We start from the raw sequence: 13,886 nt of genomic DNA on the forward strand, positions 1-13,886 counted from the left end.
ATGAGGAAGCTGTTAAGCATGTAGATGTCAGTCTGTTCCCACTTGGTTGAGCTGACAAAGGCAGTTGATGGAGTGGTGTTGCAGATGTGTCACCAGCTGAAGCTGTCCAGCTCATTGTGTGACAGTCCAGTCTTGCCAGTGCTGGGACAGCACTTCTACAGAATCACAGACTGGTTTGGGTTGGAAGGGATCTTGAAGATAATCTCATCCACCCTCCTGTCAAGGGCAGGGACACCTTCCACTAGACTAGGTTGCTCCAAGCTCTGTCCAGCCTGGCCTTGGACACTTCCAGGCATGGGGCAGCCACAGCTTCTCTGGGACACCTGTGCCAGTCCAGTGCCTTACCACCCTCATAGGGAACAAGTTCCTCCTGATATTTGAGTCTACTATTTTTGAATTTGAATCCAGATTTGGTTTCTCATGTGCAGGTGTTAAGAAAAGGCTCTGGGACACTGTGTGAGGCACTGCTGATGGTTCAGGCCTACCATGCCAACATCATCTTCCCCAACAAGCAGGAGCAGGAATTCAACAAACTCACAGAAGATGGACATGTGCTGGACTCGGAGACCTATGTGGGAGGCCATGTGGAAGCACTGGAATCTGGGGTCTTCCGCAGTGACATTCCCTGCCGCTTCAAAATGGTAATGGGCCAGCAGCCAACCCCAGTCCTCATGGAGCAGCGTGATGGGGAGAGGATAGCATTTCCACTGTTGTTCGCATCTCCAGTGTATCCCTGCTGGGCTTCTAGAATGCTGCCAAGTCCAACGGTTAACCCAACATTGCCAAGGCCACCACTGTCCCAAGTGCCACATCTGTATGTTTTCTGATCACTTTTAGGGTGATCAGATTAGTGATTTCACCACTGACCTCAACAGCCTGTTCCAATGCTTTGCAACCTCCAGGCGACCCTTGCTACCTGAAGCTGGGCTGGGACGGGATGGGGGGAGATCTCTAAGTGGCCATCTGTGCTTCAGTGGGAGAGCAAGCAATCCAGAGCTTGTTGACAGCAGGGGATGGTGGTGAAGCAGGGTTTTGGGTTTGTTTTTCAGCCAGTGTTTCTTGGAAGTTATGCCTCTGTCACCTGGGGTCTTGTCTTCTCTCAAACTGAGCTGCTTTTGAACCCTTCCTGAGGTTTTTTTACCTGTTTCTGCTACCTCCATCACCTCCCCCAGTGCCTCAACATGCCCCTTACAGCTTAGAGGTCCCCAGGCGAAGCAGGGACAGGGGTGTGGGGCAGAAGCTGCTGGCCTGCAGCCAGGGACAGCTGCCTATGGCCTCACTGCTATCTCCATGTTCCTGTAGAATCCTGCTGCCTTCGACTTCCTGGTGCAGCATGTGGAGAAGACCCTGCAGCACGCCATCGAGGAAGAGGAGAGTCTTCCCTTGGATCAGGTCACCAACTTCCAGGAGGTACAGCACCCACAGCATAGCTGAGCTGGGCAAGAAACTGGGACTGCAGCTCTAAAATGCTTGTTTGGGTTTGGTTTATGCTCTACAAAGAGAAACTAAGAAGCCCATCTACAGGCTGAGTCCTGCAGCTCAGCCTGGGGATCAGGGTCTCTGCCCCATCTGAGGAATGCAGCTCCTGCTTTTCTCTTAGTGAGTTCAACCAGGAGCAAAGCTCTGAGAAAGCCAGGAAGGAATTTAGGGAGAAGGCAGACCCCTCAGATATCCCGAATGCTCTTGTTCTTTGTGTTTCCCACTTCTTATCAGCTACAAAAGTGCAGGTTGCCCCTCTCCAAATCCAAGACTGGAGTTTCTTGGAGGGCAGCACTAGACTGGCGACCTCTGGTCTTTGCTGTTGTCTCCATTAACCCATTTATGTGGATGCCAGCCTGGTCAGGGAGAGAGAAACGGCTTGTGAGAATTTTTAGTGAGTTGTAGGGATGTGATAACTTGTTAGTCTAAACAATCTGCAGGTGGTGTTTTTCTGTTTTTCCACCTTACTTTTCTGTTCCTCTCAAGGATGGTGTGTGAAAAAGATGTCTTTATTAATTAACCAATCAAATAGAATGTGTCGTGTCGGTCTATTTAAGACAAAGTTTCCTTTCCATAAAAGCCTTATTTTCTTCCTTTTCACACTGTCTCCTCATCTGTTCTTGTCATTCTTGGTGCAAGGGTGACACATTTGCACTGAAAAAGTCCTCAATCAAGTCATATTTAGGAAGCAGCTGCTTTTACTTCCCAGGTATCCATACAGAAAAGCTTATCCTGGATGTTGAAATCAAAACCTAAAGCACCAGTGGTCAAGGAGACCCTGATCTGGTCTTTTAGATTCATCCTCAGAGCCTGTGGCATGTCCCTCTGAAGAAGAACCAAATTCAAAAAGTATTTGATTAATTAACTCCTTCCTGCCCTAGTTTCACTTCTCTTTATCTCACCACAGGTTTGTGATGAAATCAAGGCCAAACTGAATTCTTTGAAGGATGTTCCCAACAGAATTGAGTGTCCTCTTATCTATCATCTGGATGTGGGGGCCATGTACCCCAACATCATTCTGACGAACAGATTGCAGGTGGGTAACATCAGTCTTGTCTCTCCTTATCTGATTTCCAGATGACCTTGATGGTCCCTCTGGATCCCCTTAAAAGCAAGAGCTGAACTTTCTGCATGGGGTAGGGGAAGCAGATGCGGCTGAGTGTGAAATTTGGTCAAGCTGCCATGGAATTGTAGAATTACGGAATTATTTTGGTTGGAAAAGCCCTCTAAGACCATTGGGTCCAACCACTCTGCCAGCATTGCCAAAGCCACCACTAACCCATGTCCCCAAGTGGCACATCCACATGGCTTTTAAATACTTTCAGGAGAATGCCACTCTGGGCAGCCTGTGCCACTGTCTGATCACCCTTTCAGTGAAGGATTTTTCCCTAATATCCAACCTAAACATCTTCTGGCACAACTTGAGGCTGTTTCCTCACTTGTTCCCTGAGAGCAGAGCATGACCCCCACCTGGGTCCACCCTCCTGTCGGGGAGTTGTAGGAGTAAGAATGTCTTCCCTGTGCCTACTTTTCTCCAGGCTGAGCCCCCAGCTTCCTCAGCTGCTCCTCATCAGACTTGTGCTCCAGCCCCTTCCCTAGCTCTGTTGTCCTTCTCTGGATTGCTAGGTCTTCAGAGACTCAGCTGCAGCTTTAGCTAGAACTCTTCCCAAAAACCCAGCTGTTGTTTTGAGGAGCTTGTGAAAGGAGGAGCCTCTGAAAGGCTCTGGAAAGGGGAACTCACTGAGTACCATCTCTGATGTTCACACTTGTGCTCTTCTGCCACTCAACACCTGTTCTAGCATGAGTTGTCATTTGGGGACTTGTCCCCTCTAACACCTGTGTGTCTGTTACCTCATCCAGCCCTCTGCCATGGTGGATGAGGCCACGTGTGCTGCCTGCGACTTTAACAAGCCAGGTGCCAACTGTCAGCGCCGGATGACGTGGCAGTGGAGAGGAGAGTTCAGTAAGTACAGCCCACAGAGATGGAGCCAAATTCCTGCTTCTCCTCTGAGACTGATCACTGCCCTCCTCTGCAGTGCCTGCCAGCCGCAGTGAGTACCACCGCATCCAGCAGCAGCTGGAGTCAGAGAAGTTCCCTCCCTTGTTCCCTGATGGACCACCTCGTGCCTTCCATGAGCTCTCCCAGGAAGAACAAGCCAAGTATGAGAAAAAGCGCCTAGCAGGTAAAAAAATGAATCAAGGTCATGATCCTGGCAATGTTTTGCAACCTGGACCATGAGCGGTATTCAGCAGTAGTCACCCCTCCTAGGGCTGTGGGGTGAAGTCAGGCTGGTCTCAAAACTTCTCCAAGATCCCAACAGACTCATGCATGCCTCCTACGAGAAGCCAGGCACTGGTACCTCTGTCAGTGTTTCCCTTTGTCATGGAGAGCCATGGATTTGAGCTGAAATATGAATGGCTCCATTTTTTTGTCAGGCTGCTAAATAAAGCCAGTTAATGTAAGAGAAACATCACATTATCCTATCACCTGGACGGAAGCTGTCCAGCAGAACCACCCAACTGGCTGGGGGTAGACCCTGGGTTTGTAGGTGGGCCATATGATTAGTTTTTTTTCTCCCTTGCCCTCCACCTCCATAAAGATGTCTTGCATCTTTCCATACTGGGATCTTCCGCTCCCTTTGCAGTAGGGCTGTCCGCCACTCACCCATGACTTATGCTTAGCTGCCTCCCTATCCCTACTCACCCCTCTGTAGCAGGGCAGCCATCCCTGAGAACCTCTGCCTCCTCCCTTGACCAGATTACTGCCGCAAGGCGTACAAGAAGATCCACGTCACCAAGGTGGAGGAGCGAGTCACCACCATCTGCCAACGAGAAAACTCTTTCTATGTGGACACCGTGCGAGCATTCCGGGACCGCCGATATGAGTTCAAGGGGCTGCACAAGGTACCAAGCCTGGGTGCTGATCAAACTATCTTACCAAGCCTGGGGATCTCTTGTGCCTTGCTGAAAACATCAGAGGATTACTCTTTTGGCTTCCCACTGATAGAGGGCAGGGTTGTATTAGTTATTGGGAAGAAATTCTTCCTTGTGAGGGAGGTAAGGCACTGGCAGAGGTTGACCAGAGAAGCTGTGGCTGCCCCATCCCTCCAAGTGTCCAAAGCCAGTTGGGTTAGATGAGACTTAAAGCAACCTGGTCTATTAAAAAGGTGTTCCTTCCCAAGGCAGAGGGTGGGATGAGATGAGCTTTAAGGTCCCTTCCAACCCAAACTATTCTAGGAGGCCCAGGGGCTCTATGTCTGGCAGAGTTAATTAAAGAGTCCATTGCTTTGCAGTTCCTCCCAGCTGCCTCTTTTGCCATTATTCCTAGGACTGACAGGCTTTTCCTACACTGGTGGTTCTGCTGTTAGCTAGGCATGATGGATTGCATCAGGCAGTATATTGAGTTCTTCCATGCACGCGTATGGTGCAGCACAGCTGGTGCTGCTTGAATTCCAATCAACGATGGGAGCTGCAAGTCTCATCTGACAACTGACAAAGTGCTTCTGACCAACCCCTCCTGTGCTGGGAAAGAAAATGGGATGTTTGACTCATGGTGCTGATCTTTGGCAAAGATATTTCTGTAGAGCTGCAATGCTATACTGGGACTGAGTGGAAACCAGTTGGGTGCCTGCCACTAGCAGTGATATGTGGAATTGTCCTGATTCTGCCCTTGGCATGCAGGTGTGGAAGAAGAAGCTGTCTGCAGCAGTGGAGACAGGAGATGCCTCTGAAGTGAAACGCTGCAAGAACATGGAGATCCTCTATGACTCCCTTCAGCTGGCCCACAAGTGCATCCTCAACTCCTTCTATGGCTATGTCATGCGGAAAGGGTAAGTCTCCCCTGAGCCATCCAGGATCCTCTAGAGAAGACCCTTGGAAACCAGGATTATCCTGGTGAGGTAGTTGCTTCCTGAAGCACCAAGATGAGAGTAGGTCCTGCCTGTAACACTCTTCTCTTGCTTCTACCCACTACTCCTCATCCTGGAGACTCTTACCAGACATTAAATCATGTAAATCTTGTCAATTAGTGGGTTTTCAGCTTTTCTGGAGCATCATAAGTAGAGAATTTCATAGGAGAACAATGCCCAGTATTGTGTTTCTTGCCCTTCTTCCCCAAGCGATCCTCCTACCCTTCCACATCTAGGTTTGGGATGGAGCATGTCATGGTTTTAACTGTGACTCTTCTGCTCACAGAGCTCGCTGGTACTCCATGGAAATGGCTGGCATTGTCTGCTTCACGGGGGCAAATATCATCACCCAGGCCAGAGAGCTGATCGAGCAGATTGGGTGAGTGTGTGCTGAGCTGAAGAAGGTCCATCTGTATCTAGGACAGATGTGGGAGCATGTTAAACACCTGAGTTTTCAGAGAAACAGAACACATTTCCTATGAGGAAGAAGGGCTGAGAAAGCTGGGGGTTTTCATCCTGGAGAAGAGAAGGCTCCAGGGAGACCTTAGAGTCCCTTTAGGTGCTTAAAGAGACTCCAAGAAAGGTGCAGACAGATTTTGGGCAACGACTAGGAGTGGTGGGACAAGAGGGAATGGCTTCCCACTGCCAGAGGGCAGGGTTAGCTGGAATATTGGGAAGAAATCCTTCTCTGCACAAGTTGCCCAGAGAAGCTGTGGCTGCCCCTGGATCCCTGGAAGTGTTTCAAGGCCAGATTGGACAGGGCTTGGAGTAACATGGTCTAGGGAAGTTGTCATTGCCCATGACAAGGAGTTGTTGGAATGTGATGAGCTTTAAGGTCCCTTCCAACCTCAAGAGATCTGTGATTCTCTGATTCTATGAGCATTCAGATTCCTGACACTGCTGTTGTATTTGAGGGTTTGCTTTGCAGAAGGGAACAGAGTGGATGGAACAGGCTGCTGCTTTCTTAATGGGGGGCACAGAACTGATCCTCACCTCTCATCCACTCTGCTCCTGAAGTGGCCTTCCTTTCTTCCTTAGGAGACCTCTAGAACTGGATACCGATGGGATTTGGTGTGTCCTTCCCAACAGCTTTCCAGAGAACTTTGTCATCAAGTCAACCAATATCAAGAAGCCAAAAGTAACCATCTCTTACCCAGGTGCCATGCTGAACATCCTGGTGAAGGTGAGTCTGGCACCTGTCCAGGCCAGCTCTGCAGCCTGGGAAAATGGAGATGGAGAGCTGATGAGTCAGCCTCTTCCATCTCCACTCCCTACGTAGTGGGTGAGATGTTGGGGGTGATGGCCCTGGAGAGCATCTGAGTGGAAAAAGAGGCTCAATATCCTCCATTAGAGAAGGGGGTCTGTAAGAGGCCAGTTTGGGTGCATGCTTACTTGTGCTCGTAGGGAGTCCAGCACAAGGTCTAAACCTATCCTCTGCTCACTCCAGGCTCTTATAAGAGAAGAAAATATCATTTTAAGGTCCAAAGCCTTTTTCTTTTCAACAGGCAGGAGAGGTGCTTTGACTTTTGAGTCCTAAATTGTGCTGTAGCTCCAGAGGAGTGCTCAGGTGTCCCTTTGGGCAGGGTGTGTCCCAGGGGCATCCCCTGGTGTGACCCAACAGCTGTAGATTGAAACTGTTCTCCTGGGACTGTGCCACAGGAAGGCTTCACAAATGACCAGTACCAGGAACTGCAGGATCCAGCCTCACTCACCTATGTCACGCGCTCAGAGAACAGCATCTTTTTTGAAGTGGATGGTCCATACCTGGCCATGATCCTTCCAGCCTCCAAAGAGGAGGGCAAGAAGCTGAAGAAAAGGTGAGATTTCAAAGCTTGAAATATTGTCTCTTTCCCCAAGTTGAAAGACTAAGGATCTCATTGCCTTTGTGCATGTGGGGCATGTTGGTCCTTGCCTCCAGAGCCAGCACTATTTGACTCACTGGCTTTAAATGACAAGTTCCTTACATCAGATCATTAAGTCCAGCTACTATGGCAGTAAATTTTAGCAGATAACAGCATAATTACATTTCTCCAGCCTAGTGGTCAGCCATCTGCCTGTTTGGCCCTGAGGGGTGCAGGAGAACATTGACTTTCCTTCTGAGGATTTCTAATACTGCTTGTATTCAGTCTAATCTGTTTAAACTCAGCAGTTCCTGCCTTCCTATCTTTCAAGAGTTCACAGACTTCCAGTAACACTTCTCCTATGTGTTTCCCCTTCCCTCTCCATATGTAAGTAGGACTGGTTCTGCCATTACTGTCACATTATAGGATAGTTGTACCCAAACTTCACTGATTTCTCAACGACCACCTCCTAACCAAGAATGTGAGCTAGACCAGTAGCATCCATTATTTTGGGTGGCAGCCCATAGACCTGGGTCTGACTCCAAATAATGCTGTTGCTGTCCCCAGCACCCTCTGTCCTCACAATTCTGAACATTTATGTGATTAATCCCTGACAGGACAAGGTTCAGCACACACCATTCCCTGCCAGTGTCCCTCTCCAGGTGTTCAGACCCTTCTGCAGGAGTCAAAGTGTTGTTCAGCTCTGAGTGGGCTGTGCCTGTACGACTCCCCTCAGGGCCTCTGGATTCCTATAGTTTAGGGATCTAAGAAAGGGCATTTATTTCCTGCTCACTCTCCAAGCATAACAGCCTGGAGGTGGCTGCAAGCACCCATGGTTGTGGAGGAAGAAAAGGCTGTGCTTGGTGGGAATGGGGGTATGTGGGAGAAGAGCTAGCCAAGCAGGTTTGAGTATCCCCTCTCCTCACTGATCATTCCCACAATGGTGGTTTGGGGTTTTTTTGAGACATACAGATAATTTTCAGGTCTGTAAAAGGCAAAGCAAGAGAAAAGGCAAGAGGGGGTAATAATGTTCCCTTAGGTGTGTCATGGCTGCATCCAGTTTCCTCTCAACCACTCTGCTAGCATTGGAGTTGTCAGTTTCCTTCTTTCTAAATCTCTTCCTAATATCTTCATTTCCCCACTTGGGCTCTCATCTCCCACCCTTACTTACACACAGTTAAGGTCATCCTCCACCAATTAAGGTCATTCCTCACTCTCAGGGCTGCATCAAGGTTTGGCGTGCTCAGCACAAGAAAACATGGAACTGCTGGGTTGAGTCCAGAGGAGGCCATGGAGATGCTCCAAGGGTTGGAGCCCCCTCTGCTCTGGAGCCTGGCTGGGAGAGCTGGGGGTGTTTACATGGAGAGAGAAGGCTCCAGGGAGACCTTAGAACCCCTTCCAGGGCCTAAAGGGGCTCCAAAAGAGCTGCAGGGGGACTCTGGACAAGGGCTGGGAAGGACAGAGGGCAGGGTTAGATGAGATATTGGGAAGGAAATCTTGTCTGTGAAGGTGGTGCAACCCTGGCATAGGGTGCCCAGAAAAGCTTTGGCAGTTCCACAGTGTTCCAGGCCACGCTGGACAGGGCTTGGAATAACCTGGCCTAGGGGAAGGTGTCCCTGACCATTGCAGGGACATGGGATTGGATAATCTTAAAGGTCCCTTCCCCTGTGGTTCGATGAGTCAGTGTGGATGAGCTGGGGCAAGAGCTGATGTCCTTTTCCACATGAAGGTAAAATGGTTGCTAGAGAAGCTGTAAATACTTGATATTTTCCAGGTGCTGCTGTGGCTCCTTTGAACATGCTGGATGGTGGCACAAGGGCATGGGGAGCAGCACCCTGGCAGGAGGGGCACCAATGGCACCCTGGGGGATGCGTCCCTTGGTGTAGGCTAGGTTTATTCACAGTCTTTCCTAGGTACGCCGTGTTCAACGAGGATGGGTCCCTGGCTGAGTTGAAGGGGTTTGAAGTGAAACGCCGGGGAGAACTGCAGCTGGTGAAGATATTCCAGTCATCTGTGTTCGAGGCCTTTCTGAAAGGCAGCACCCTAGAGGAGGTCTACGCTTCCGTGGCCAAGGTGGCCGATTACTGGCTGGATGTGCTCTACAGCAAGGTAGGCACAGCTCAGCAAATCTGCCTCCAAGGTGGAGCCTGGGGAGGAGCATCTGAGCTGGTCAGGCACTGTGGGAGGGTGGGCTTTGCTTGCACAGAGTCAGTGGTCTCCTGTACCACTTTAACCCTCAGTCACTTCACAGATGACACTGAGCTGGGTGGGAGTGTTGATCTACTGGAAGGCTGGAAGCCCTGCAGAGGGATCTGGACAGGCTGGATCCATGTGCCAAGCCCAGTGGTGTGAGGTTCAACAAGGCCAAGTGCCAGGTCACAACAACCCCATGGAATGCTCCATGCGGGGGGCAGAGGGTCTGGAAAGGCATCTGAAGGGAAAGGATTTGAAAGGGGGTGGTGATCAACAGTTACTAAACACATGCCCAGGTAGACAAGAAGGGCAGTGGCACCTGGCCTGTACCAGCCATAGTGTGGCAAACAGGACCAGGGCAGTGACCATCCCCCTGTGCTGGACACTGGTGAGGCACCTTGAACCCTGGGGTCAGTTTGTGTCCCTTAATGACAAGAAAGACATTGAGGGGCTGGAGCATGTCCAGAGAAGGGAGAAATGCTGGGGAAGTGGCTGGAGTGCAAGTCTAATGAGGAGCAGTTGTGGGGGCTCAGCCTGGAGAAGAGGAGGTTCAGGGGGGACATTCTTACTCTATAACTCTCTGACAAATAGGGCAGAACCAGGTGGGAGTTGGGCAGTTCTGCCAGGGAACAAGTGACAGGATCAGAGGAAACAGCCTCAAATTGCAGCAGGGGAGGTTTAGGTTGAGTAATAGAGAAAATTTCATCTCCAAAAGGATTGTCCAGCTCTGCCACAGGCTGCCCACGGCAGTGGTGGAGTCCCTGTCCCTGGAGGAATGTATAAGCTGTGTGGATGTGACGCTTGGGTACATGGGTTAGTGGTGGCTTTGATACTGCTGGGGGAATGGTGTGACTTGGTGATATTAAAGGGCTTTTCAACCCGAATGATTCTGTGATTCTATGAGTCAAGGGGGTGGGAGGAAGCAAGAGTCTAACTGGGTCCTTGTCATGACCTGCTGGTCCAGGGGCATGATGTTCATCATAAATTCTCATCAGGTTGAGCAAAGACACTGGTCACATGTCAGGAACTCTTATGTTCTATTGTACAGTTGCTGTAACTCCAGGAATCAGCCCACTGCATAAACTCAAAAGGTGTTAGTCAACAAGCCAATTCTTACAATAGACTTCCACAAGACTGTAAGCAAACAAGCCCTTAATTTTGTACAGAACACTTCAATAAGTTCTCAACTCCCACCACAAGCTCCTCAAAAGGCACTGGCTCACAAGCTGCAGTAGACCACCAATACTCAAGGGTGCTGGCTAGCAAGCTGCAACACACCATCACACAAAGGTGCTGGCACATGAGCCACACCACCACTACTCAAAGGTCCTGACAGACAAGCCACAACACACCTTTACACAAGCTCCCCACTCCCACAAGAGGGTTCAATACCAAGTATGAAGTAGAGTATGATGGCCCTGCTTTGCTCAGCAAAGGGAAGAAAACAAAGAATATCACCAGTCCTTAGATCTGTGTTGGTCTTGCTTTGGTCATGCCACATGGATGATCCAGAGCTGGGGCAAACAATGAGACAAAGAAAGTGGACAAGAAAGAGAGGAGAAAAATAAGAGAGGGGACCTATTTGCTCCCTTTCATGCACAGCAAGCACTTCTCCTGGATGTGTGTTGGAGAGGGGACTAAGCCTGAGTCTTAAGGCGTAGCAGGGAATTGGCTCAAAACAGCACTGCCACGCCTCTGTGGGACCCTCTCTTCCAATCACACCTTTCCTGTAGCATTCTGAGCAATACTCAGAATGTTTGAGACAAAACATGTTTAGTTCTGGTCCTCTACAGTCCTTCGTTTTGTGATGCTGTTTTACAAATTCTTGGTGAGCCTAACTTTGCGTGCACAACACAAAGCTGTGCTGCCACAGCTCAGCTGTGGCACAAACTGATGCCAGCCTGAAACCCACACACCCTCTTTTCTATAGATCCCCACTGGCAGCTGTACCAGGAAGCAATTCCCAGGCTCCCTGTAAAGAGACACATCAGCTGTGTGTGGTGTTCCCTCTTCCTAACAGCAGCAAAGGTTGATCATTAGTTCTTGCTAACTTTGGGCTTTTCCCTGGCCTTCAGGCTGCCAACATGCCTGATTCAGAGCTGTTTGAGCTCATCTCAGAGAACCGGTCTATGTCACGCAAACTGGAGGACTACGGGGAGCAGAAGTCCACCTCCATCAGCACTGCCAAGCGCCTGGCAGAGTTTTTGGGGGACCAGATGGTGAAGGATGCAGGGCTGAGCTGCCGCTTCATCATTTCCAAGAAACCAGAAGGGTCTCCCATCACTGAGAGGTAACCCCACCTGGAGGGGCCAGGGCTTCTGACAGTGTGGGAGAAACCAAGAGGGGATGGGCAGGTAGCAGGAAGGGAGGGAGATGGAATACATGGCCAGGTGATCACCTGAATCTGGCATAGGCCATGAGCAGGGCAGTGGGTAACACTGTACAGCCCAGTGGCCTTGCAGGAGTTAAGGAGAAGCACAGGCTGGGAGAGTAGATTGTGGGGTGCTGGGACATTGATTCCATACCTTCCCTAGGGCCATCCCCCTTGCCATCTTCCAAGCCGAGCCCAGTGTGTGCAAACACTACCTCCGAAAATGGCTGAAGAGCCCCTCGCTGCAGGACTTCAACATCCGTGCGGTGAGTGAGGCATCCCTGCAGATGACACCGCATCTGGGACAGGGCATCATGCTTTTGGAGACACAACCTGGGTAGTGGCTTCCTGTGCTCACAAAGCAGGGGGGCTGGGGTGAGGGTGCTACTGGGATGTTTGATCCTGTGTCTGGGGTCCCTTCTGCTTGGATTTCTTTGCTGCCCAAACTCTGCCCTCTTCCCAGATCCTGGACTGGGACTACTACATCGAGAGACTGGGCAGCACCATCCAGAAAATCATCACCATTCCTGCAGCCCTGCAGCAGGTACGGGCCGGGGGTGGGGGTGTGGACAGGAGGAAGGATTTGTGTGGGGGACTCGGTGTGATTTGGAGCTACTCTGCAGGTAAAGAACCCAGTGCCACGGGTCCGACACCCAGACTGGCTTCACAAGAAACTCCTAGAGAAGAATGATGTGTACAAACAGAAAAAAATCAATGAGCTTTTTGTTTCAGAAGGCAAAAAACAGGTAAAGAGGGGGAGGGGAAGGTGCTGCCAGTGCCTGTGAGGCTTTTCTCTTGCAGCCCCCATCCTCCTGCTCTCCTTGCTCTTTCAGATTCTTGCCAGCCGGCCTGTGGAGGGGACACCCAGCTCACAGGTCAGTGACATAGAGGACTTTGGGGCTGTCAAGACCCCTCTGCCACTGGTTCCCATTGCAAATAAGCGGAAGCGCATCCCTGCAGTAGAGGAAAGCCAAGAGCTGTCACAAGACCTGGAGCTATCCCAGTCCTGGCGGGAGATCCTGGGCCCACCTCCACCCCTTGGCACCACCAAGGTAGGTGAAGTAGATTGTGCAGGGGATGCCCCAGGTCTGTCTGTACTCATCTCTCCAAGCAGCTTGAGTGCTTCCAGGAGCAAGCTGTGGGTTTCACAGTTGCACTCTGGAACCCACACTCTGCACACACATGGCTCTGGGATACAAGGAGAAATATAACCAGGAGACAGAAAAGCAATCAGAAAAGATAAAAGGGGATGGTGGCTTCACAGCTGGGGCAGGAGCATGATGTGGGATTGGGGGCTGGAAGGCTAGGCTCTATGGTGTGATGTTTTGGGGCTGGGGTGCTTTTGCTGATTTCATCCTTACTGTCACCCCATTCAGGAAGAGCGTCTGGTCTGGCTGCGCTTCCACCAGAAGAAGTGGGAGCTGCAGGCTCGGCAGCGGCAGGAGCGGAGGAAGAGGCGGCGGCTGGAGGATGGTGGTGTGGTGGCAGGTGGAGGAGTGGTCCGCGATGCCCTCTCCAAAGGGCTGAGCAGTTACCTGCGCCGGACAGCGCGCAGCATCCTGGACTTGCCCTGGCAGGTCGTGCAGGTACCGGGGAGACGACCTGCCACAGAGCAGTCTGGGGTACAAGCCTCACATTTACACTCTGTGGTCAAACGGTGAAGTTCAGGAACCCTGACCCTACCCCATGTAAATGTTAGCCCTGGGGAGCCCAGAAGGGGCTGCAGAGCCTCAGACTCACACACATCTGGATGTAAACAGGTGCCTACAGAGTCATTTTTGGTGACTCTCAGATGTGTGGGTAGATCTGCTGGTGAAGCAGATCTAGTTCAGCCTACAGGCAGCACTGCACAGTCACAGAATGGCAAAAACATCAGCTGAGGCTAGGGCAGCTTTCGTGTCCCTCTGGTCTCATATCCTGCTCAGTCAGGGCCACCCAGAGCTGGGGTCCCAGAACCACATCCTGGAATATCTCCAAGGATGGAGAGCACCACTTCCATCCATAGGCAACCTGGGCCAGGTTCACCTTTGTAGGGAAGAAGCTTCTGACATGCAGAGGAACCCTCCTGCATTCTGCTTTGTGCCCATGATGTCT

General features: G+C 50.8%; 1 protein-coding gene across 1 annotated transcript in view; it reads left to right on the forward strand.

The window, feature by feature from the left end:
• The window catches only part of POLE (DNA polymerase epsilon, catalytic subunit), a 36,595-nt gene that overhangs the window by 9,265 nt on the left and 13,444 nt on the right, over positions 1–13,886 (forward strand). Inside the window, exons 14-30 of the mRNA XM_053959210.1 lie at positions 429–641; positions 1,303–1,410; positions 2,387–2,515; positions 3,340–3,442; positions 3,516–3,662; positions 4,238–4,383; positions 5,161–5,309; positions 5,674–5,766; positions 6,426–6,570; positions 7,047–7,204; positions 9,142–9,337; positions 11,497–11,711; positions 11,956–12,058; positions 12,256–12,336; positions 12,416–12,538; positions 12,626–12,844; positions 13,169–13,378. Coding sequence (XP_053815185.1) covers positions 429–641; positions 1,303–1,410; positions 2,387–2,515; positions 3,340–3,442; positions 3,516–3,662; positions 4,238–4,383; positions 5,161–5,309; positions 5,674–5,766; positions 6,426–6,570; positions 7,047–7,204; positions 9,142–9,337; positions 11,497–11,711; positions 11,956–12,058; positions 12,256–12,336; positions 12,416–12,538; positions 12,626–12,844; positions 13,169–13,378 — 2,538 coding nt within the window. The remainder of the gene's footprint in view (positions 1–428; positions 642–1,302; positions 1,411–2,386; positions 2,516–3,339; positions 3,443–3,515; positions 3,663–4,237; positions 4,384–5,160; positions 5,310–5,673; positions 5,767–6,425; positions 6,571–7,046; positions 7,205–9,141; positions 9,338–11,496; positions 11,712–11,955; positions 12,059–12,255; positions 12,337–12,415; positions 12,539–12,625; positions 12,845–13,168; positions 13,379–13,886) is intronic.

The sequence above is a fragment of the Vidua chalybeata genome, chromosome 18 (assembly GCF_026979565.1).
Source record: "Vidua chalybeata isolate OUT-0048 chromosome 18, bVidCha1 merged haplotype, whole genome shotgun sequence".
Taxonomy (NCBI): domain Eukaryota; kingdom Metazoa; phylum Chordata; class Aves; order Passeriformes; family Viduidae; genus Vidua; species Vidua chalybeata.